The following is a 24462-nucleotide window of genomic DNA, read 5'->3' on the forward strand; positions in this document are numbered from 1 at the left end:
GACAGGGAAACTGAGGCCCAAAGAGATTAGATGAGTATGTAGCAGAGCCAATACTCACAGTCAGGTTGTCTGACTCCAGTGCCATTGTCACAGCTCAGCTCCCCCAGAAGACAGATGTTTATACAGAATTGGGCATGCAAAAGATTTATGGACCAGCCTGGGAAACGTAGCAAGATCCCATTTCTGCAGAAATTTTAGGAATTAGCCAGGCATGGCTGGGTGCGGTGGCTCACGCCTGTAATCCCAGCACTTTGGGAGGCTGAGGCTGGCAGATCACCTGAGGTCAGAAGTTCAAGACCAGCCTGACCAACATGGAGAAACCCCGTCTCTACTAAAAATACAAAATTAGCCAGGCATGGTGGCACATGCCTGTAATCCCAGCTACTCTGGAGGCTGAGGCAGGAGAATCGCTTGAACCCAGGAGGCAGAGGTTGCGGTGAGCTGAGATCCCGCCATTGCACTCCAGCCTGGGCAACAAGAGCGAAACTCCGTCTCAAAAAACAAAAAGAAGAAGAAATTAGCCAGGCATGATGACACACACTTGTAGTCCCAGCTACTCAGGAGGCTGAGGTGGGAGGATCACACCTGTGGTCCTAGCTACTCGGCAGACTGAGGTGGGAGGATCACTTGAGCCCAGGAGGCTAAGGCTGCAATGAGCTGTGACTGCACCACTGCACCTCAGCCTCAGCCTTGGCAACAGAGTGAGACCCTGTCTCTTACATACATATATATCTCTTAAATACATATATACACACACATATATATATCTTAAATATATATGTGTGTATATATGTGTGTGTGTGTGATATATATATATTTGCAGGGCACGGCACCTCAGAAAGGAAAGGGGGAAGCAAGAGGAGTGAGCAAGGGAGACCATCAAGTTGTAATGGCCCCCCACAGGAAGGCTCTTGCATTAGAGAAGTCCCACACTGGTCAGAAGTGGCTAGCACCTCAGAACCCCACCTGTCATTGGCTGGAGACTGCCCAGGAGACCATGCCCCGGCCGGTAAGCTGAAGCAGACCTCAAAGGAGCCAACTGCCAACGTCAGAGGCTGTCTGCTCTCTCTGCATGCCTGGCAGCAAGATCAAAAGTCGGTTTTGTTTTTTTAAATTTCTGAGACAGGGTCTCACTCTTACCCAGGGTGGAGTGCAATGGCATGATCATAGCTCACTGCAGCCTCAGCCCCCCAGGCTCAGGCGATCCTCCCGCCTCAGCCTCCCAAGTAGCTGGAACCACAGGCACACCACCACCATGCTGGGTTAATTTTTGTATTTTTTTGTAGAGGCCAGGCATGGTGGCTCATGCCTGTAATCCCAGCATGAGATTGGGGGGCCAAGGCAGGAGGATCACCTAAGGTCAGGAGTTTGAGACCAGCCTGGCCAGCATGGCGAAACCCCATCTCTACTAAAAATACAAACATTATCCAGGATCAGTGGCACATGCCTGTAGTCCCAGCTACTTGGGAGGCTGAGGCAGGAGAACCACTTGAACCCAGGAGGCAGAGGTTGCTGCGCCACTGCACTCCAGCCTGGGTGACAAAGTGAAACTTTGTCTCAAAATTTAAAAAAATTGCTGGGCATGGTAGTATGTGCCTGTAGTCCCAGCTACTTGGGAGGCTGAGCCAGGAGAATCTCTTGAGCCTGGGAGGCGGAGGTTGCAGTCAGCCGAGATCGCACTATTGCACTCCAGCCTGTATTTTTTTGTAGAGATGGGGTCTTGCTCTGTTGCCCAGGCTGGTCTCGAACTCCTGGGCCCAGGTGATTCTCCCATCCTGGCCTCCCAAAGCACTGGGATTAGAGGGATGTGCTGCCACACCCAGCCAACAGGTTTTTTCTTGAAGGGGGATGTGAGCTGCCTGTCTCTGTGGCTGCCACTCCCATACCTATATGAATAATAACAATCATTTTAAAATAATATCTTCCGTTTACCGAGACTTTCCTCTGTGCCAGGCCTCTGCTGACGTGTGTGAATTAATTTGACTCTCACAATACCGCCGGAAGGCATGCACTGTTTTTACCCTCATTTTATAGATGAGGAAACTGGGGCTCAGAGAGGGTAAATAAATCACTTGCCCAGCGTCACACAGCTGGTAAGTGACAGAACTGGGATTTGAACACAAACAATTAGACAGGGCCCCATTCACAGAAGAGGACACTAGCCCACTAGTACCTGACTGTCTACTGTCACCTCGCTGAGACCACTGTGACCTTCCTTCCTACGCCCCACCTTCCCAGACCCCCATCCACCCACCCAGGGCAGGTGCTGATCTCCACACTCCCCCCACCGATTCACCCCTCTCTGATCAAGGCGGCTGGCAGGGGCGGTGGAGGGGGTCCGGGGACAAGGGCGTCCAGTCTCCCTGGCCTGCCAAGAGAGGATGTCGCAATCCTCTGACTCAGCGTCGTGCGTGCAGACCCAGCAAGAGGCAGAAAGGGGAAGATTAAGTATTGGCTTGGGCCCCAGATGGGCTGATTCTGCTCAATGCCAGGAGCTCCCACAGCTGCCAAGGCTCCAGGGTGGGGAGGAACCAGGAGGTGCAGGCCATGCTCCAGGAAGCGGGCCCGCATTCACCCGTGGGGGTGGGGCAGGGCAGCCTCAGGGAGCGGAGCCCTGTGGACTCCAGCCCAGGGCCCAGACTGGAGGCAGCCTGACCCTGGGCATGTCCCTCCCCATCCGGGTCCAGAGTCTCTGTATCCCTCTGTCTGCGGAATTCACTTGCTCTCCCTGAGCTTCCCTGGAGGCTCTAGTGGTTGTTCCTCCTCAAGGGACTCTTAAGTCTAACTCTATTTTTTTTTCTTTTTTGTTTGAGACAGAGTCTTGCTCTGTTGCCCAGACTGGAGCACAGTGGCACGATCTCAGCTCACTGCAACCTCCGCCTCCCAGGTTCAAGCGATTCTCCTGCCTCAGCCTCCCGTGTAGCTGGGATTACAGGCGCCCGCTACCACGCCTGGCTAAGTTTTGTATTTTTAGTAGAGACGGGGTTTCGCCTTGTTGGCAAGGCTGGTCTTGAACTCCTGACCTCAGATGATACTCCGGTCTCAGCCTCTCAAAGTGCTGGGATTACAGGCATGGGTCACCTTGCCCGGCCCCTTAAGTCTAACTCTATTCCCTCCTGCTGCAATGCCATCCTCTCTCCACCCACGGACCCTCCCCATACCAGGAGGCAGCAGAGAAGAGCTCCAGGGTGTGAATCTCCATGGGTGTCCTCGGGCACATGACTTTCCCTCTCCATGCCTCAGTTTCCCCATCTAAACCATTTCTTCCCAGGAAGAAGGAGTCTAGAATCAAGCTGGAAGGGCACACCTGCAGTCTCCGAGACTCATGGCCACTTCCCCTGTGACCAAGTGTGCTGGGGTCACAGGGACCTGGCTTGAAATCTCAGCTCTCCCCAGTTCCTCACCGTGTGACCCGGGCAGTGAGTTCACTCCTCTGTGCCTGTTTCCTCCTCTATAAAATTGTGTTTTTAGCCGAATTTTCCTTACAAGAAGTTGAGTGGATTAAGTGGGGCAATTCTTAGTTGCAACTCAGCCCGGAGTGAATGTCTCTGTCTTGTCTCCTCTGTGAGTAGAAAAGGATGAGAAGGAGGCCCTGGTCTGCTGGATAAGGCAAGGGTTAAGGCCAGCAGTGTGGAGACAGAAATGAACATTATTCATTCATTTATTCCACACACTTTTCGTATTTAATCTGTTCAGTAAGCCTGTGAAACAGGATCTGTTATCATCCTGTTATTACTATTATTACCATTATTTTGAGACAGAGTCTCGCTCTGTCACCCAGGCTGGAGTTCAGTGGCATGATCATAGCTCACTGCAGCCTTACACCTCAAGCAATCCTCCCACCTCACCCTCCCAAGTAGCTAGGACTATAGGTGCTCCCCTGAGCCCAGCTAATTTTTAAAAATTTTGTGTAAGCCTGGCTTGGTGGCTCACGCCTGTAATCCCAGCACTTTGGGAAGCCGAGGCAGGTGGATCACAAAGCAAGGAGTTCGAGACCAGCCCAGCCAATATGGTGAAACCTCGTCTCTACTAAAAATACAAAAATTAGCTGGGCATGGTGGCACGAGCCTGTAGTCCCAGCTACTCAGGAGGCTAAGGCAGAAGAATCGCTTGAACCCAGGAGGCAGAGGTTGCAGTGAGCCGAGATTGCACCATTGCACTCCAGCCAGGTCAACAAGAGCAAAACTCTGTCTCAAACAAACAAAAAAAAAATTGTAGAGACAGGGTGTCACCTTGTTGCCCAGACTGGTCTTGAACTCCTGGTTTCAAGGGATTCTTTCTTCTACCTTGGCCTCCCAAAGTGCTGGGACTACAGGAGCACACCCCATGCTCCCTTCCCCATTATTAAAGTCACAAGGGGCTGGGCACGGTGGCTCACGCTTGTAATCTCAGCACTTTGGGAGGCCAAGGCAGGTGGATCACTTGAGGTCAGGAGGTCAAGACCAGCTTGGCCAACATGGTGAAACCCAGTCTCCACTAAACATACAAAAATTAGCAGGGCAAGGCCAGGCACGGTGGCTCACGCTTGTAATCCCAGCACTTTGGGAGGCCGAGGCGGGCGGATCACGTCAGGAGATCGAGACCACGGTGAAACCCCGTCTCTACTAAAAATACAAAAAAAATTAGCCGGGCGTGGTGGTGGGCGCCTGTAGTCCCAGCTACTCGGAGAGGCTGAGGCAAGAGAATGGCGTGAACCCGGGAGGCGGAGCTTGCAGTGAGCCAAGATTGCGCCACTGCACTCCAGCCTGGGCGACAGAGCGAGACTCCGTCTCAAAAAAAAAAAAAAATTAGCCAGGCGTGGTGGCAGGCACCTGTAGTCCCAGCTACTCGGGAAGCTGAGGCAGGAGAATTGCTTGAACCAGGCGGGCGGAGATTGCAGTGAGCCGAGATCATGCCACTGCACTCCAGCCTGGGCGACAGCATGAGACTCTATCTCAAAAAATAAAAATTAAAACATGATAAAGTCACAAGGAAGGCACACAGAGGGAAAGCCACCTGCCTAAGGTCACATAACTAGCACATGGAAGAGCCAGGGCTCAAAACTATGTCTCTAAGGCCAGCACGTTGAATTCTATTTTCCCCAATGAAGCAGGTCCTGCTGTTGAAAACACAGGATAATTTGATGAGGACAATAATAATATATCATGTTATATTATTACTATTATTATAAAACTAATAGCAGCTATACTGCGTTGAGAGCTTTCTATACATCAGGCCCCATGGGACAGAGTCGTATTTTCTTTTTTTTTTTTTTTTTTTTTTTTTGAGACGGAGTCTCGCTGTTGCCCAGGCTGGAGTGCAGTGGCGCGATCTCGGCTCACTGCAGGCTCCGCCCCCTGGGTTCACGCCATTCTCCTGCCTCAGCCTCCCGAGTAACTGGGACTACAGGCGCCCGCCACCTCGCCCGGCTAATTTTTTGTATTTTTAGTAGAGGTGGGGTTTCACCATGTTAGCCAGGATGGTCTCGATCTCCTGACCTCGTGATCCGCCCGCCTCGGCCTCCCAAAGTGCTGGGATTACAGGCATGAGCCACCGCGCCTGGCCTCAGAGTCGTATTTTCTTGATGTGATCCACTCTACAGATGCGGAAGCTGAGGCTCCAGGAGGTTAAGTAACTGCCCGGAAGTCACGAAGCTATAACCATCAGGACACAGGACTTGGACCCAGGCCTCAATTCAAAACAAAGTAGGACGAGGAGGCCAGATGTGGTGGCTCACGCCTATAATCCTAACACTTTGGGAGACCGAGGTGGGAGGATCGCTTGAGCCCAGGAGTTCGAGACCAGCCTGGGCAACAGAGTGAGACCCCCTGACTCTACACATTTTTTTTATTAGCCGGTCATTGCGGCACATGCCTGTAGTCCCAGCTACTTGGGAGGTTGAGGCAGGAGGATCACTTGAGTCCAGGAGTTCAAGGCTACAGTGAGCTATGATCTCACCACTGCACTTCAGCCTGGGAGACAGAGCCAGATCTTGTCTCAAAAAAAAAGCAGGACAAGACCCAGTAATTGAGCCAGATGGGAACTTAGGTCCTGACCAGCCCTACTCTCTCCTCTTAGAAAGAGAAATTGAGGCCCCTGAGAGCAAGAAAGCTGCCTCAAGCCTACAGACTTCCAGATGGAATTTCATTTCCCTCTCAGGACTTTGAGCAGGTAAATTCCTGGCCTTTCCTCCCCCAGGATGGGTTGGGGGAAAAGAAGCAGCAGCTGGGGAGGAGATCGGAACAGGTACGAAGGGCGGCCTGCATGAAGGGAAAGTGGTGAGACACCGAGCAGAACTTCCGGGCCTCCTCTGGGAAGTTTCTGAGACTCATCCAGGGGCTGCCCCTGCGGGTGGGGGCCCTCCAGAGGCCAAGCCCCAGAGAAAGGAGACCCTAGTCCTTTCCGCCTGGGGTGCAAGGAGCGGGGGGAGGGTGGGGGTGGCCATCCTGGTTCCGCATCCTCCGTTCCCGACATTGGAGGGAGGCTGCTGTGGGAGCTGGGACTTTCCTGAGAGCAGAAGATTCTGGGAAATTAGAGACAGCTGCAGGGCGGGGCTGCCTCCCAGCCTCCCTTCCCTTCCCTCCCCTTGGTCCCTGCTGGCTCCGGAGGCACGCCTCTCTACCCCTCCACCCCACCAGCTCCTCCTCCCCTAGTCCATGCCTTCCACCCTCGGACCCTCAGATCTTTTCCCCTGAACCTCTTTCTTCTCCCTCAGATCTGGCCTTTACCCTCAAACTCTCTCCAAATCTTCTTCCCTCAGACCCTTCTTTCCCCTCCAACTCTCTCCTCCTCCCTCAGAGCTGCATCTCCTCACTTAATGCTTCGCAGACTTCCTCAGACTGTGCCCTCTCCCTCAGATACTCTCGCCTCCCCTCCTCACTCAGACCCTCACTTCCACCTTCAGACCCTCACCTCCTCCCTCAGACCCTTACCTCCTCTTTCAGAACCTCACCTCTTCTCTCAAACCCTCACCTCCTTCCTCAGATGCTTATCTCCTCCTTCAGACCCTCACCTCCTCCCTCAGATGCCCACTTCCTCCTTCAGAGCCTCACCTCCTCTCAGACCCTCACCCCTTCCCTCCAAATCTCACCTCCACCTTCAGACCCTTACCTCCTCCTTTAGACCCTCACCTCCTCTCTCAAACGCTCACCTCCTTCCTCACACGCTTATCTCCTCCCTCAGACCCCCACCTCCTCCCTCAGACCCTCACCTCCTCTCTCAGACCCTCACCTCCTCCCTTAGCCCCTCATCTCCTCCCCCCCGAACCTCACCTCCACCTTCAGACCCTTACCTCCTCCTTCAGACCCTCACCTCCTCTCTCAAACCCTCGCTTCCTTCCTCAGACTATTATCTCCTCCTTCAGACGCTTGTCTGCTCCCTCAGACCCTCACCTCCTCCCTCCAAACCTCGCCTCCACCCTCAGACCCTTCCTTCCTCCATCAGACCCTCACCTCCTCCAACAGAACCTGTCCTCCTCCTTCAGATCCTCTCCCCCTCCTCCCACTAAACCATCTACTTCTCTCTCAGACCTATCTTCCTTCTTCAGATCCTCCTCCTTCAGACCCTTTTATCCTTCATCCAACCTCAGAAAACCCTCAGCACCCTCTCTCCCAGCAGCACCCTCTCTGCCAGCAGCACCCTCTCTCCCAGCCCTTCGAAGCCCCCACCGGCCCCATCACATCTTCTCCCCTCTACAGTCCTGCTAGGTTGAAACCACTGCACCAGCTGCCCTGGGATGCCAGGAGTGGGACACGCTTGAGTGTCCTTCCAACCCTACCTCTGAGGGTTCCCACCCTAAGCCTCACCCCTCCAAACCTCAGCTTTCCTTTCTGTGCAATGGGGTAGTGCTCCACACCCCTCTCCTGTGTCTGAGGGTCCCCAGGGGTGAGGTTGGGTGGGCAGGGAACACAGCCCGCAGCCTGTCCAACCCAGTTCCTCCCCTATTTTCCCTTGCTGTGGCCCCCACACCACCAGCAGGCAGGGGTTGCCATTGGTCCCATTTTCCAGAAGAACAAACTGAGTCTCAAGACAGGGAATGGCTTGTCTGAGGTCCCACCGGGAGCAAGGGGTGGAGGTGGAATTAACACAGGTCCGTGCTCGGGATGTTTCACCATGAAGGGGGATAAGGGAGATCCAGAGAGAGGCAGAAACGATCAGGGAGGGAAGGGGTGAGGCCTCTCCCCACAGCCATTTCTCACATCCTGGGTTAACGATCCACTCGGGTGGGGCCCTAGTACGGCCAAAGTCCCTTCCCGGGGCCCCAACACCCACTTTCAAGGTCCCAAGGGGACACAGAGACAGCAACAGAAATGGGGAGACAGAGACGGGGGGGGCGGGAGACAACCAGAGGGAGGTCAGGCAAGTTGCGAAGACAGAAGGAGACCGGGGGAGAGAACCAGAGAGATGCCGCGTGCCCCCTGGGCAAGTCCGGGGTGCAGCCCCCGTGCGCCGCCCTCTGTGTCCCCAAAGCTTCCCTCTCCGCCTCCTGTGACTCAGTGACCCGGACTCAACCCCAGCGGCTGCCCCGCCCCCAGGGAAATCCGGGAAAGCCCCGGACCTTCGGGGCCCCACCCCGGGGCGGGGAGAGGGAGAGGAGGGGAGGAGACCGGGAAGAGTCCCGCCTCCCCCCTCCCTCCCTCCCATCTCCAGCCTGAGTCATGACCCCAACCCGCCTGGCCTGTTCCCCACCCATCAACCCCTCCTCGAGGTGGGAGGGGAAGTCTGGGGGAAGCCAAACTGCTCCCCGCTCCTGCAGCACCGTCCTCGGTCGCGCTGACTCTGGCCTGGTGTCTGTGTCTCTTGCTATCTCCCTTTCTCTCAAGGTCTCTGCTCCTGTCTCCATGTCTCTCTCTCTCTGTGCACCTAGGATTTTCCTAGCACCCACCCCGGTGCCCCACGGGCCCCGGCTGCGTGCAGGGCCCCCAACGCCTGCAGAGACACTATCAGTGGAACGCTCCCCACCCTCACAACACCCTCAGCCCCTTTAGACCCACAGCTGATGAGGCATGTGGAGTGGCAGAGATGGAAGGTGGGGGGAGAGGAATCGTTCCCGGCCGCCTGCCGAGTGCCAGTCCCTGCCCCGGGTGCGTCTCTTCACTCCCACTAAGGAGGAAACGGCTCAGAGAGGGGAAGTGTTTGGCCAAGGTCACCCAGCGAATAAGTGGGAACCGAGATTCCAACCCCCGTCCCAGAGATGCCAAGGCCTCCTGAGAGGCAGAGAAGCAGACAGCAACTGAGAGACAGAGAGATGGTGACAGACACAAAGAGACAAAAGAGAGAGACAGAGACGGAACAGAGCACACAGAGACAAACGCGGGGGTACGGAGAGAAACACCTACTCAGACAGGAGCACCAGAGAGACAGTTACAGACTCAGAGATAGAGATGTTGAGAGATAGGGCCAGAAAGACAAAAACAGAGGCAGAGAGACTGAGAGCGGCCCTTGGCAGCAGGGGTGGGGACACTCCCCCCACCCCCCAACCCCGCCTCCTCTCCCCCCACCCCTCCTTTCCTCTCCCTCCCCCGCCGAAGCCTGGCTGCCCCGGGCGCCGCGGGCCGGGAGGGGGCAAGCGGGGCGCGGCGAGGGCGGGGCGCAGGGCAGGCTGCACCGCCGAGCGGCGGGAGCAGCGGCGGGTCCAGGAAACCCCTGGGGCGTACGGGTGGCCCCGGGGGGGCCGGGGGCGGGGAGGCGGGCGGCCGGCACCGCCCCGGCCGACAAAAGTCCCTTCAGTTCAGCCGGCTGCAGGGGAAGTCCCGGCGCCCGGCGAAACCACCCTCCCGTGCAGCCGAGCCCAGCCGCGCTCCGGCCGCCGTCCCCGGCGGCCCCATGCCCCGATGCCCCGCGGGGGCCATGGACGAGGGGCCCGTGGACCTGCGCACCCGGCCCAAGGCCGCCGGACTCCCGGGAGCCGCGCTGCCGCTCCGCAAGCGCCCGCTGCGCGCGCCCTCCCCGGAGCCCGCCGCTCCCCGCGGCGCTGCGGGCCTTGTCGTCCCCCTGGACCCTCTGCGCGGCGGCTGCGACCTGCCGGCGGTCCCCGGGCCCCCCCACGGCCTGGCCCGGCCGGAGGCGCTTTACTACCCGGGTGAGTGGCCCCCGAGGGTCCGGGCCGGGTGGGATCCACACAGAGCATGGGATCACCAGAGCCAGGAGGCAGAGCTCGAGGCACAAACCGGTGTCTCTCCAGGGACCTGGGGGACAAGAGGATATAAGCCCAGGTTCCAGGGATACAGATATGAGATCATCGGGGAGCCAGCAAGCTGTGCCTTGGGATCTGGGGATTTGGGGATCCTGGGGGGCAGAGCCCAGGGGCTGAGTGACGTGGGGGGGGCCAGGGACAATGCCCAGTGGTACAAATATGGGGGTGTCAGGGAATCAGGGCACAGAGCCTGGTATCCTAGGGACAAAAAAAGTACAAGCTCTTAAGCCAGATGTGTAGGGTTATGAGGAAGCTGAGATGGGCTGGAGAAACTGGGGTTCCTTGTATCCTGATATTAGAATCAAAGGGAGTCACGGCAACAGAGACTGGGGTTCTAAGGAGACAGATACTGAGGATCTCAGGATGTCACGATCTCAGGAACCAAGATATCTGGAGACATGGGCATTATGAAAACAGAGATGGGGTTCTGAGCACCCCAATATCTGGGATCACAAGAATCCAAGGAAATGAACCAGAGCTGCAGGGACCCAGATACCAGGGGGTCTTGAGGACCCAGGGGAACAGAGACCTGGGGTTCTGGGTACTCGGTTATGTGGGGCCACAAATGATCAGGGTCCTATTTGAGGTCAAGATCAGGTGGGCCGAAGGGGATCAGGGGAATGAGGATCTTAAGATTGGGTAATTCTGAGACTGGGTAATTTAGAGGCAGGATGAAAAATTCAGGGGTCTCCAGACAGAAAGCCTCAGGGCCCCAAGGCCTGGTATTGGAGATACTGGGACCTGGAAACTTGGGAGTTCAAGAACAGAAGGCCCACAAGGATCAGCAGATGACAAAGACCACACACTCTTCTCTCCATCCTATCTCCATCCCTGATCTAAAGAAGCGGTGTCCCCTACCACAGCTGTAGCCACATCACCATCCCCAATTGACCCCCAAAGCTGCAGAGAGCCCTTCTACAGAGCCCCAAAACTTTAGGTAGTTTCTGCACCCTCCACCCCATCAGCATGACAGCTGGAGAGCCTCAAGCTATGTGCCAGGAGTTCTGCCACGGCCTCCCAGCTTTCCCATTCCAAGAGTGAGAAAGCAGGCCTCAGTTTTCCCCGTCTGTGATGGGTTGGTATGGATTTGCCTGCTGCCATGGTCCCCTCGCCTTTGTTTGTTTGTTTGTTTGTTTGTTTGTTTGTTTGTTTTTGTTTTTGTTTTTTGAGACAGAGTTTTGTTTTGCTCTGTCACCCAGGCTGGAGTGCATTGGCATGATCTCGGCTCACTGCAACCTCCACCTCCCAAGTTCAAGCGATTCTTGTGCCTCGGCCTCCCGAGTAGCTGGGATTACAGGCATGCACCACCACACCTGGCTAATTTTTGTATTTTTAGTAGACACAGGGTTTCACCATGCTGCCCAGACTGGTATTGAACTCCTGACCTCAGGTGATACGCTCGCCTCGGCCTCCCAAAGTATTGGTATTAGAGGCATGAGCCACCGCGTTCGGCCTACCGTGGCCCCTTTTTAAACAGTTTGATCTAAAATTACCCATGCGTGGTGGGGAGCATCTGTAATCCCAGCTACCTGGGAGGTTGAGGCAGGAGAATCGCTTGAACCTGGGAGGCAGAGGTTGCAGTGAGGCAAGATCGTGCCACTGCACTCCAGTCTGGGTGACAGAGCGAGACTCCATCTCAAAAACAGTTTGAACAGACTTCTGGTAACACCTCCTCTCTCCCTCCACTCTCCCCAAACCCACTCTACATTTATCCCACACCCTGCACCCAGCAATTCATCAGCCACAAAATCACTCCGCAGACAGTCCCTGGGGTCCCCTGCTAGTTGATGATGGGTGCACCCTCTGTTCTTAAGGGACCCTTTGTCTGATTGGAGATTGGGGTCAGAAGATAAGTGACAATGAGGGTGACCAGCCCTGGAGGGAGAGGAAGCTGCCAGAGCCCAGAGGAGGGATGTGGAAGGGGGTTTGTTTTAGGCCCTGAGGACCCTGTATGGGATGCAAAAGGGACCTGGGAGAAAGGGCAGGTGACACCACAGGAGCAAAGGTCTAGAAGTGGGGAGCGGGTTGGGGGTCTGTGGGTGTGGCCTCACCCATGTCCCTTCTCTGTCCTCCATTGTCCAGGAGCCTTACTGCCTTTGTACCCCACTCGGACCATGGGTTCCCCGTTTCCTCTGGTGAACCTGCCTACACCCCTATACCCCATGATGTGCCCCATGGAACACCCCCTTTCTGCTGACATCGCCATGGCCACCCGTGCAGATGAGGACGGAGACACGTGAGTGACAGTCCCCTATTAAGGGGAGGGGTGGTTGGGAAGACCAGCCGTCCATAACACAGGGCCACTCAGCTCCCAGTGGACCTGAGTCAGAACTCAGTCTCCACCACAGGCTGTGTGACCTTGAATAAGGCCCTTCCTCTCTCTGAGCCTCAGTTTCCTCCTCTGAAGAATGGGCACCTTGAGAGCATTTACCTCCTAGGCCACTATTTTTATTTGGTTTTTGTTTTTGTTTTTTTGAGACAGGGTCTCACCCTGTCGCCCAGGCTGGAGTGCAGTGGCACGATCTCGGCTCACTACAACCTCTGCTCCCCAGGTTCAAGTGAGTCTCATGCCACAGCCTCCTGAGTAGCTGAGACTACAGGTGCCCACTGCCAAGCCCGCTAATTTTTGTATTTTTTGGTACAGACAGCGTTTCACCATGTTGGCCAGGCTGGTCTCAAACTCCTGACCTCAAGTGATCCACTCGCCTTGGCCTCCCAAAGTGCTGGGATTACAGGCAGGAGCCCCAAGCCCACCCCTAGAACACTATTTTTGGAACAGTGGTCTTCAGATTTTTTATCACAACCTAAAAACAAGAAAGACAGTTCATTGATTAACTTACTATATGAATTATACATGTAAAACTTCTATCACTGGACCTGGCATAAATGTTGAGTAAGTGTTTGTTAGTATCACTATTATTTTATCTCAAACCCAGCACACACACACACACATAAACTTGAAATTAAAATTGCACAAAATGAAACAATACTCGCCCTTACTATGTGGGTTCTACTGTGACATTTTTTTTTTTTTTTTTTTTTTTTTTCCTGAGACAGGGTCTCGATCTGTCACCCAGGCTGGAGTGCAGTGGTGCAATCACAGCTCACTGCAGCCTTGATCTCTTGGGCTCAAATGGTCCTCCCACCTCATCCTCCTGAGTAGCTGGGACCACAGGCACTCCCCCCACACCTGGCTAATTTTTGTGATTTTTTTTTTTGTAGAAACACGGCAGTCTTGCTATGTTGCCCAGCCTGGTCTCAAACTCCTGGGCTCAAATGATCCTCCCACCTCAGCCTCCCAAAGTGCTGAGATTACAGGTGTGAGCCACCGAGCCCAGCTTACAGCTTTACTTTGCCATTTTCTATTCTAGTCGACTTCATTGTTTCATGGTCACAGCCCACTACATTAATTTGAAGATCCCCTAAATTGATTTCACAACCCCCATGGTTTATCACCTGCAGTTTGAAGAACATGTTTGTGAGGCTGCTGAGAAGTCCTGCACGGGAGGGTTTGGTCTGTGCCTAGAACATAGTAAGCACTCACTACAACTGATCATCATGATTCTTATTATTCTATCGACCTGGGTTGGAATCTCAGCGTGGCCACTTTCTACTCCCTCTGTGCCTCAGTTTCCCTCTCTGTAAAAACAGGAACCATCGCGTGTGAGGGTCTCCGGGAGGAAGAAATGACATGATTTATACAAAGCGCTTCTGTGAGAATTAGTTTGGGGCCTGGAAACCACAGGTAGAGATGAACAGGCCTATTTCTGCAGAGAAGTAGCAGAGGGCTGCTCCGCCACTGGCCCACTGAGTGATTTCATGTCCCTGAGTCTCAGTTTCCCTATTTGGAAACTGGGTATCATAATAGCACCTATCACAATTAGGATTCAGTGAGATCTTGTACACATGTATTAATACGGTGCACAGAACGGGGCTGGGCAAACAGTAAGTGCTCAATGCATGGAAATGGGTCGTGTTTGAGCAGAGCTCCCAGGGTGGTTGCAGGCCATCTCCAGAACCCTAGCAGGAGAAAGTGGCCGAGATTATAAAGAGCTAATAAAACCTAGTTCCCTCCCCTTCTGGGTACCTCTGGGGGGTCATCTACGAAACGGGTTTAATTAGTAGTCTCTGCCCCCAGGGGTGAGCTGTCCATGCTGTTGAAAAGCAGGGTGCTTGCTACAGGCCACCCGGCCCACCAGTCTCCAGCCCCAGGCCCTCCCCCCACCCTCCCTCCCCGAATCTCCCCCAAGGCAAACACTTCTGCCTCAGCTGCCTGCTGGGGGAAATCCCTTCCCGCAGAACTTGACCGCAACCCAGCTGCTCTGCCTCCCCCACGTCAGCACCCGTCACTCACTCGCAGCCTCCCCCCTCCTGGCGCTTCCTCCAACCTTAACCCCTTCCGCTGGGGCTGAGACTTTACCGGAACGGGCAGCGGCCCGGCCCCAGCCTGCGCCACCGGCTCCACTTCACACCCGCGGGGGAGGGCAGTGGGGGCGAGGAGGGCGGGGGACTCTAAGTCTGGGTCCCCGCAGAAGCCAAAAGGTTAGGAGGCTGGGCTTCCATCTCCTCACAGGCGGGTACGAGCCTTGGGGCATTTGGACCCCCAAGAGGTTAGGGACTGGGCAGCCAGAAACCTGGGGAGGGGGCAGGAAGGCGGGGGCGGGGGGGAGGTGATGTTCTGATTTTCAGAAGGCAGAAGTTGGGGAACTGTACTCCTTAATCTCCGAGGGGATGAGGAGCAGCTTGGCAGCTTGGGGACCTGGCACTCAGAGGGGTTTTAGGGGCAGGACCAGACACAGAAATTTGCAGAGTCCCTTGTTCAAAACTTAAGAATTTCACGACAGCGGCAGCAGGACATTCTAAGCATTGGGCAGGTGAAGCTGGTCACGCCAAGGGGCCTGAAAGTTTGTATTCCCAAAGGGACAGAGTTTGAGGCGCTGTATTTCTGGGTCTCTGAGGGGACAAGGACAGGCAAGGTAGTTTGGGATTCTGGAGCTCTGAAGGACGGGGGAAGTCCTTATTCTTAAAGAAGAGTTAGGGCTATTTCTGGCTCCCAAGAGATGTTGGGGGTGGATGCCGGGATAAGGAGGACTTGCAGCCAGCTGGAGCCTGAGCTCTGCGGGATGGAGTTCCAGAGGGTCCCCCAGGCGGGAGGACTCGGGATTATGCGTCCCCCCCCACACACACACACCTCAAGGGAGCTAGGTCTTCTTGGGCTGGGCACCCCCTTCCCCCGCCCCATTCAGGGATGGAAGTTGGGGTGCCAGGGGTGGCCAGGGTAGATCCCCGGCGGGACAGGCTTCCCTCCCCCGGGAGCAGGAAGCAGAGCCCCGCCCAGCAGACCTGTTACTGGAAGTCCGAGGGCTGGGTCGCCCCTCCCGTCCCCACTTCCTCCAGCCCCGCCCCACCCCCTGCGGCCCGCGCGTTTATGGGAACTCAGGCCTGGACGGTTTCTCTGAAATCATTCGCTGCGTCTGCCCTCACTTAACCCTGGCCGCCCCGAGAGGGACCCAGGCCAGGCGTCCTGGGAGATGCAGAGATGGGGGGACCCTTCCCAGGGACCCCGGCCCCTCCCTCAACATTTTATTTTTAAATTTGGCTTTCACGGATTAGGAGTCAGGTTCAGCGATTCACGTGCGTGATCTCACCCTGGCATTGTGGGCGCTGTACTTTACATCAGAGAAAACTGAGGCTACGAAAGGCCCCCAGCACGCAGGCTTTGCCCTAGCACGCAGCTAGGCTAGGAGGGGTTGTGGCCCAATTTGCAACTCTGGCCCCAGAATTTCTGCACTTCCGTCAGAACCACCTGGGAGGCTAGTTTAAACTGGATTCTAGAGACACATTCCACAAGAGAGACGGGTGCTGGCGAGAAAGGAATTACTTAGTAAACTTTAAATAAAGATCCTGCCGCCCACTGTGTACACGTAGTCCTCCTTGGGTCCTCCACTCTGTCCCCCACCCCATGCAAACATGCACAGGCGTGCACAAGCACACGCACACACACACACACCAGTCTCCGAATAGCTTGTCCTAGGTTGGGGTCTCTGGAAACTGAGCAGGAAGTTTATTGGAAATGTTCTCCATCAACACCTGTGGGACGAAGGAAGCCCACCTAGGCAGAGGGAGAAGTTGAGCTGCTGTGTCGCCTCCACACGGCCTCAGCCATCCCACAGGGAATATTGAAGCTGGAACGGCCTTCAGCATTGGGGTCAGGAGGCTAGGCCTTCTATGCTGGCATTAACCAGTGACTGGATGCCATTGAAGGGCAGCTGCCCTTGATTCACATGGGGCGTGACCTTGGACAAGCAGCTCTCTTGAGCTGAGGGTAATTCCCAAATGGTCTGAAAGCTGACAATCTTCCCAGAAGCTGAGAGAGTGAGTCCTTCAGTCTGGAAGGGGGTTCTGGACTGTACAGCCTCCAGAACAATGGCCCCATCCCAGTTTGTCCTCACCTCCCTTTTAGTCAAAACTTTTGTTCCAGACTGGGCGTGGTGGCTCATGCCTGTAATCCGAGCACTTTGGGAGGCAGGAGGATCACTTGAACCCAGCAGTTCGAGACCAGCCTGGCCAACATGGTGAAACCCTGTCTCTACTAAAAATACAAAAGTTAGCTGGGCGTGATGGCACACGCCTGTAATCCCAGCTACTCGGGAGGCTGAGGTTGGATGATCGCTTGAACCTGGGAGGCAGAGATTGCAGTGAGCATGAGAGAGCACCACTGCACTCCAGCCTGGGCGACAGAGCAAGACTCCATCTCAAAGAAATAAAATAAAAGGGTCCCTCTGGCTGTTGTGTGGGGGACAGACAGTACAGCATAGGTGGGAGCAGAGAAGCCATGAGGATGGAACTGTACTAGACCAGCAGGGAGCCAGTGGTGGCTAAAGCAGGATGGAGAGAGTGGGTGGTAAATCAGGATGGAGGGAGCAGGTGGTAAATCAGGATGGAGGGAGTGGCTGGGGAGAAGTGTTTGAATACTGGGGACATTTCCAAAGTATTCGACACATTGGAGTTAGCATTGCCAACAGCATGAGGGTGAGAGGTGAACAGCCCCTAATGCCTGTGATTCCTTCACTCCCCCACCCCCAGGCCTCTCCATATTGCTGTGGTGCAGGGTAACCTGCCAGCTGTGCACCGGCTGGTCAACCTCTTCCAGCAGGGGGGCCGAGAGCTCGACATCTACAACAACCTACGGCAGGTGACGCTGGGTCTGAGGGAGGAGGGGCTGGTGCCTGGACTCCTGGGTCTGAGGGAGGAGGGCTGCGGGCCTGGGCTCCTGGGTCTGATGGAGGAGGGCTAGGAGTCTGGACTCCTGGGTCTGAGGGAGGAGGGCTGGGGTCTGGACTCTAAGTAGCGAGGTGATTCAGGCTTCTGGTTCCTGGGGAATAAGGGTTCTGGGGCCTTGGACTCCTTGTTCCTGAGAGGGCGGGGGCCTAAAGACCTCCTAGTGAGGAGGGAGGAGGCTGGGGACCCAGAATCCGGGTACTAGGGAAAGAGGAGGTTGGAGGCCCAGTCTTCTGGGTCCTGGGGAAGGAGCAGCATGGGGCCCCGACTCTTGAATCTGAGACAGGAGGTGTCTCAGGTTTCTGTTCCTGGGGAAGACTGCAGGATGAGGAATAAGGGTTCCGAAAACCTGAGGGAGGCAGGACTAGAGACACAGGCAGGGCTGGACACAGGTCCCTCACAGTCGCTGTTCCCCAGACACCGCTCCACCTGGCTGTGATCACCACGTTACCGTCTGTGGTCCGGCTCCTGGTGACAGCTGGTGCCAGCCCCATGGCGCTGGACCGCCATGGCCAGACGGCCGCTCACCTGGCGTGCGAGCACCGCAGCCCGACCTGCCTGCGAGCCCTGCTGGACAGCGCAGCTCCGGGCACGTTGGACCTGGAGGCCCGTAATTATGACGGTGAGCATCTACCGCGGGGCAAGGCTGGGCTGTCCAGCGGACCTGGAGTCCATCAGCGGCCGCAAAGCCCGGGCCTAGGTTTCACCGAGCCCTCCTCTCCCTCAGGGCTCACCGCCCTGCACGTGGCAGTGAACACTGAGTGCCAAGAAACCGTGCAGCTCTTGCTGGAGCGCGGTGCCGACATCGACGCAGTGGTGAGCGCGCACTAGGAGCTGGGAGGGAGCGGGGCCTTAGCAGGGGCGGGGTCTTGGAGGGGGCGGGGCCAGTGTGGGGCTGGCGTGGGAGAGCGCCCGCGTGGGGTGGGGCTTGGAGTATCAGACCCAAGAGAGAGGCTGGACCCCGCCAATGGGATGTGAAGGGGATGCGGGTCGCCGGCTGCTGGAGCAGAGCTTGGAGAAGCTAAGACCTTCCCTCCCCGCCGCAGGACATTAAGAGCGGCCGCTCCCCGCTCATCCACGCCGTGGAAAACAACAGCCTTAGCATGGTGCAGCTGCTGCTGCAGGTGCGTACAGCCCCCCTGAGCCTCGCGCCCACCCTATCCTCTGACCCCCAACTGGCTCTGGCCCCAGCCCCTAGCTCTGACCCCGCCTTCCAGTTCTGACTTCGGCTCCTGCTCCGCGTCCAGCTCTGATCCTTCCTTTAAGGCCTAGTTATCTCGACCCTAGGGCTCCACGCCCCTGGCTACGAACTTGTCCCATTCCTCCCCTGCCACCTCAACGGCCTAGGCCCCGCCCTGCGATGGCCTGGCTGACCTCGCCTTCCAGCTAGGCCCTGTCCACGCATTGTCCTTCCCCCCTCCAGCCCCCCGGACCCTTTGGGGCGCGGGCCTCGGTGTCCAGCTCCAGTTCATTCAGCGCCGCCAACGCAGTCCGGCTTGGCCCGCCCTTGGCTCTCGCTCCTACCTTCCTGTGACCCCACCCCGATCCGGTGCCGCCCCACGTGCCGGCCACCCACCCGGGCCTCCAGCCTCTGTTCCCTTGCCCCGGGTGGCCCGCGCGCCCTCCTGACCCGGCCCTCCCGCCCCGCAGCACGGCGCCAACGTGAACGCGCAAATGTACTCCGGCAGCTCCGCCCTGCACTCAGCGTCCGGCCGCGGGCTCCTCCCGCTGGTGCGCACGCTGGTCCGCAGCGGCGCTGACAGCAGCCTCAAGAACTGCCACAACGACACGCCGCTCATGGTGGCGCGCAGCCGCAGGGTGAGCCGGGGCAGCTGTGGACATGCCCCTTGCACACGTGTGTCCGCGGGCTGGTGGCAGGCGAGTGTGCCAGAGCGCAGAGGAGTGAGGGTGTCTGTGCCGTTGCGTGGAGGGGAGTGGGTGAGCCTCTGAGAGCGCGGGTGTGAGTTCCAGAAATGAGGGGAGACTGGCACCAAGAAAAAAAGTGCCTCGCCCATCTTTTCGTACTGAGAAATGGAGAGGCCACCACCTGGATCCGGTGAGCTAGGAGGGATAGAAGGAGAGAGGGCTGTGAGGCATGGGTGGCTCTGTGGTCACGCCCATCTTCCTACAGGTCATCGACATCCTGAGGGGGAAGGCCACCCGGCCTGCTTCCACCTCCCAGCCAGACCCCTCCTCCCCTGACCGGAGCGCCGACACCTCCCCCGAGAGCAGCAGCCGCCTCAGCTCCAATGGTGAGAAACCGTTCCCAACCTCCAGCCCTGGCGCCTCCTCCCTCAGACCCAGGAATCCCAACCCACAGCCCCTCCTCCCTCAGATCCAGGAGTCCAGGCTCCTAGCCTCCTCCCTCTGACACAGGAATCCCAACCCATAGCCCCTCCTCCCTCAGATCCCTGGCCCCTCCTCCCTCACACCCCCAGCCCCTCCTCCCTCAGACCCAGATCTCAGGCCCCAGCCCCTGCTCTCTGGGTCTAGCCTTTCACCACCCTCCCCTTCTGTCTCTCTTCCTTCCTCAGGTCTTCTCTCTGCATCACCATCCTCCTCACCCTCCCAGTCTCCCCCTAAGGACCCCCCTGGATTCCCCATGGCTCCTCCCAATTTCTTCCTTCCTTCCCCATCTCCACCTGCCTTCCTGCCCTTTGCTGGGGTCCTCCGAGGCCCTGGCCGGCCGGTGCCCCCCTCCCCAGCTCCAGGAGGCAGCTGAGGGGGATGGGGGGGCAGATCTTGGACTCATGAGGAGGGGCCCCCCTGCCCTGTGGGGTCAACCCTTCTGGAAACTGTGAAGATCTCACTCTGCCCCCCCCCCCCCATCTTCGGGACCAGGATTTGCACAGAAGCACATGCACCTACCCATACACTCCCACTTCTGAGCACAGATGTTCCCCCATCTCGCTCCCTCCCAGGACTCTGACCCCAGCATTCTCAGGCACCAGTCCCTGTCCGGAATGCCACCCACATCTTCCATTTCCATGTCCCCTCCCAGAGCTGGTGGACCCAGGAAACAGCCACTCCCCTCCACTCTCTACCAGATAACTGAGGAGGGGAGAGGTGAGCCGTAACGGGCACGAATCACGATGTAAATTATTAAGCATTTTGGTTGGATTTCTTTTGTAATAAACTATTTTTGTACCATATCCCTTGGGTGCATGGGCCTCTTTCATGAGATGGACCTGGCGGAAGTGCCTTCGTGTGTGTGCACACCCGTGCACTGAATCCAGCTGACTCCCACAGTGATGTTGTGAGTCTCAGACAATCTCCTGTGTGTCACTCTGGGACTTCTGGTGTGTTTGGTTGTGAATGTTGCCATCATTGTCACTGTACCATTGTTTCTAAGGAGGACATGGTGTGTGATATCTTTTTTTTTTTTTTTTCCAAGACAGAGTCTTGCTCTGTCGCCCAAGCTGGAGTGCAGTGGCACGATCTCGGCTCACTGCAACCTCCACCTCCCCGGTTCAAGCGATTCTCCTGCCTCAGCCTCCCGAGTAGCTGGGATTACAGGTGTGCACCCCCACGCCTGGCTAATTTTTGTATTTTTAGTAGAGACAGGGTTTCACCATGTTGGTCAGGCTGGTCTCGAACTCCTGACCTCATGATCCTCCTGTGTCGGCCTCCCAAAGTGCTGGGATTACAGGTATGAGCCACAGCACCTGGCTGGTGTGTGATATCTTTCCAGGACACCCTGTTGGATTCCGTAGTGACCCTGGGCATGTGTGTTTCTGTAGTGTGGGGGTCCCGGTGATAACCCACAGTTGACTTCAGCCCCAATCGTCTCTGGCTGTCCGAGCGCGTGGTGTTTGGGAGTGTTCCTAACATTGAGATCCGGGGTGATGCTGTGATTGTTGCCCTGTGACTGCCTCACATGGTGTGACACAGTTTTACTCAGTGGTTCCACGGGGCCCCTCTAATGGACCACATCTGTGGTTTTTTTGTTGTTTTTTTGTTTTGGGATGGAGTCTTACTCTGTCACCCAGGCTGGAGTGCAATGGCGCGATCTTGGCTCACTGCAACCTCCGCCTCCTGGGTTCCAGAGATTCTCCTGCCCCAGCCTCCCGAGTAGCTGGGATTACAGGCACCCACCACCATGCCTGGCTAATTTTTGTATTTTCAGTAGAGATGGGGTTTTGCCACATTGGCCAGGCTGGTCTCAAACTCCTGACCTCAGGCAATCCGCCTGCCTTGGCCTCCCAAAGTGCTGGGATTACAGGCATGAGTCACCGCGCCCAGCCACACATCTGTGCTTTGACTCTGGGGTATGTCTCTGTGTGTCAGTCGGGGTTTGTAATGGTTTCCTGTTGCCACTGTAACAAATCACAAATGCAGTGGCTTGAAATGATGCTAACTTTTTTTTTTTTTTTTTTTTTTTTTTGTTAGACAGAGTCTCACTCTGTCGCCCAGGCTGGAGCGCAGTGGCACAATCTCAGCTCACTACAAACTCCACTTCCCTGGTTCAAACCATTCTCCTACCTCAGCCTCCCAAGTAGCTGGGACTACAGGCGTGCACCACCACACCAGGTTAATTTTTTGTATTTTTACTAGACACAGGGTTTCGACATGTTGGCCAGGCTGATCTGGAACTCCTGACCTCAAGTGATCCACCCACCTCAGCCTCCCAAAGTGCTGGGATTACAAAAGGTGTGAGCCACCATGCCAGCCAAACGATACTAATTTATTCTCTTACAGTTCTGGGCATAAGAAGTCCAAAATCAGCCGGGCGCGGTGGCTCACACCTGTAATCCCAGCACTTTGGGAGGCCGAGGTGGGCGGATCACGAGGTCAGGAGATCGAGACCATCCTGGCTAACAGGGTGAAACCCTGTCTCTACTAAAAATACAAAAAATTAGCAGGGCGTGGTGGCGGGCACCTGTAGTCCCAGCTACTCGGGAGGCTGAGGCAGGGGAATGGCGTGAACCCGGGAGGCAGAGCTTGCAGTGAGCCGAGATCACGCCACTGCACTCCAACCTGGGCGACAGAGCGAGACTCGTCTCAAAACAAAAGAAATCCAAAATTGAGGCCAAGCATGGTGGCTCACACCTGTAATCCCAGCACTTTGGGAGGCTGAGGCAAGAGAATCCCTTGAGACCAGGAGTTTGAGACCAGCCTGAGCAGTATAGTGAGACCCTGTCTGTAAAATAAAAAAAAAAAAAAATTAGCTGGGCATGGTGGCAGGCACCTGTAGTCCCAGCTACTCAGAAGACTGAGGTGGGAGGATTGCTTGAGTCTGTGAGTTCGAGGCTGCAGTGAGCTATGATCGCACCACTGCACTCCAGCCTGGGCAACAGAGTGAGGCCCTGTCTCAAAAAAATAAATAAATAAAAGAACCATGGTGTCAGCGTCTGCTTCTTGTGGTGAAGGCTTCAGGCTGCTTCTACTCATGGCAGAAGGCCAAGGGAACCACACGTGTGCAGGGATCACGTGGCAGGAGGGGAAGCGAGAGAGAGAGAGAGAGAGAGAGAAGAAGTGCCAGGCTCCTTTTAACACCCATCTCTCATGGGCGTTAACGGGGAGAACTCATTCACCCGCCAGGGAGGACATTAATCTATTCATGAGGGATCTGCCCCCATGACCCAAACACACCTCACATCAGGCCCACCTCCAACCCTGGGAATCAAAGTTCTTTTTTTTTTTTTTTTGAGACAGAGTCTCGCTCTGTCGCCCAGGCTGCAGTGCAGAGGCCCAATCTCGGCTCACTGCAGCCTTTGCCTCCAAGGTTCAAGCGATTCTCCAGCCTCAGCCTCCCAAGTAGCTGGAATTACAAGCATGCATCACCATGCCCAATTAATTTTTGTATTTTTAGTAGAGATGGGGTTTCACCCTGTTGGCCAGGCTGGTTTTGAACTCCTGGCCTCAAGGAATCCTCCCACCTCAGCCTCCCAAAGTGCTGGAATTACAGGTGTGAGCCACCGCGCCAGGCCCAAATTTCTTCATTTTTGTGGACACAGTCTCACTCTATCACCCAGGCTGGGGTGCAGCGGGAGATCCTAGCTCACTGCAACCTCGACCTCGGCTCAAGAGAGGGGATCAGATTTCAACATGAGGTTTTGAAGGTAAAAATATTCAAACCATAGCACTGAGTGTTTTTTGTTTGTTTTTATGGGGTTTTTTGGTTTGTTTGTTTCTTTAATCTGTGGGGGCTTCTCTGGGTCGTCACGTGAATTGCCGATAGTGAACATTTAATCCCCATCACTCTGTAATGTAGTTGCATCTATGGGGCCAACTGCCTTAACAACTTCCTGGATGGCATCACTGGGGTCCGTGAAGGGCTGTGTGTGTGCACACAAACACTCATGCACACGCACTTCTGGATGGCCTGTGTGAGCACTGACCAGGTGACCTGTGCGTGCCTGGCCCGCCTGACTGGGACGTCCATGCGTCTTTCTGTTTGCAGTTGTGTTTCAGTGTTTCTGACCCAGACCCTGTGCTCTGGTATCTGTGAAGCTGCCAGGCTTGAAGGGTATGTTAATGTCCTGTTGCTGGCCAGGCATGATGGCTCATGCCTGTAATCCCAGCACTTTGGGAGGCCGAGGCGGGCAGATCACTTGAGGTCAGGAGTTCGAGATCAGCCTGGCCAACATGGTGAAATCCCGTCTCTGCTAAAAATACAAAAATTAGCCAGGTGTGGTGGCGGGCACCTGTAATCCCAGCTACTCAGGAGGCTGAGGCAGGAGAATAGCTTGAACCCGGGAGGCAGGGGTTGCAGTGAGCCAAGATCACGTCACTGCACTCCAGCCTGGGAGACAGAGCGAGAGTCCATCTCAAAAAAATAAAAAATAAAAAAAATTAAAATCCTGTTGCTGCCATACAAACTGCCACAAACTAGATGGCTTAAAACAACAGAAATGTATTCCTTTACAGTTCTGAAGGCCAGAAGCCCAAAATCAAGGCATCGGCAGGACCACGCTCACCAAAAACTGTAGGGGAGAATCATTCCTTGCCTCTTCCAGCTTCTGGTAGCCCCAAGCATTCCTCAGCTTGTGGCTGCATCAGTCCAG

At 55.8% G+C, this 24462-nt stretch overlaps 1 protein-coding gene across 2 annotated transcripts; it reads left to right on the forward strand.

The window, feature by feature from the left end:
• The first annotated feature begins 9721 nt into the window (after positions 1-9721).
• Positions 9722-20607, forward strand: BCL3 (BCL3 transcription coactivator). 2 transcript variants are annotated; one of them, XM_032176433.2, is made up of 9 exons: positions 9722-10060; positions 12257-12410; positions 17261-17369; positions 17873-18077; positions 18183-18271; positions 18502-18579; positions 19106-19273; positions 19587-19707; positions 19990-20607. In XM_032176433.2, exons 1-9 carry the CDS (start codon positions 9805-9807, stop codon positions 20175-20177), a joined length of 1368 nt encoding a protein of 455 aa, XP_032032324.1. In that variant the 5' UTR covers positions 9722-9804; the 3' UTR covers positions 20178-20607. The 2 variants fall into 2 exon arrangements, 1 of the variants encoding a protein (XP_032032324.1); XR_009210074.1 differs by having other exon boundaries at positions 9739-10060; positions 19106-19511; positions 19990-20014.
• The last annotated feature ends 3855 nt before the right edge of the window (positions 20608-24462 follow it).

The sequence above is a fragment of the Hylobates moloch genome, unplaced genomic scaffold (assembly GCF_009828535.3).
Source record: "Hylobates moloch isolate HMO894 unplaced genomic scaffold, HMol_V3 SCAFFOLD_15, whole genome shotgun sequence".
Lineage (NCBI taxonomy): Eukaryota > Metazoa > Chordata > Mammalia > Primates > Hylobatidae > Hylobates > Hylobates moloch.

What these genes read in the sequence shown, in the direction of transcription:
- BCL3 (XM_032176433.2), top strand. Translation starts at nt 9,805, where the DNA reads ATGCCCCGATGCCCCGCGGGGGCCATGGACGAGGGGCCCGTGGACCTG. An exon ending in GGAGGCGCTTTACTACCCGG is followed by an intron (nt 10,061 to 12,256) that starts GTGAGTGGCCCC and finishes TCCATTGTCCAG; the next exon opens with GAGCCTTACTGCCTTTGTAC. An exon ending in CAGCCGCCTCAGCTCCAATG is followed by an intron (nt 19,708 to 19,989) that starts GTGAGAAACCGT and finishes TTCCTTCCTCAG; the next exon opens with GTCTTCTCTCTGCATCACCA.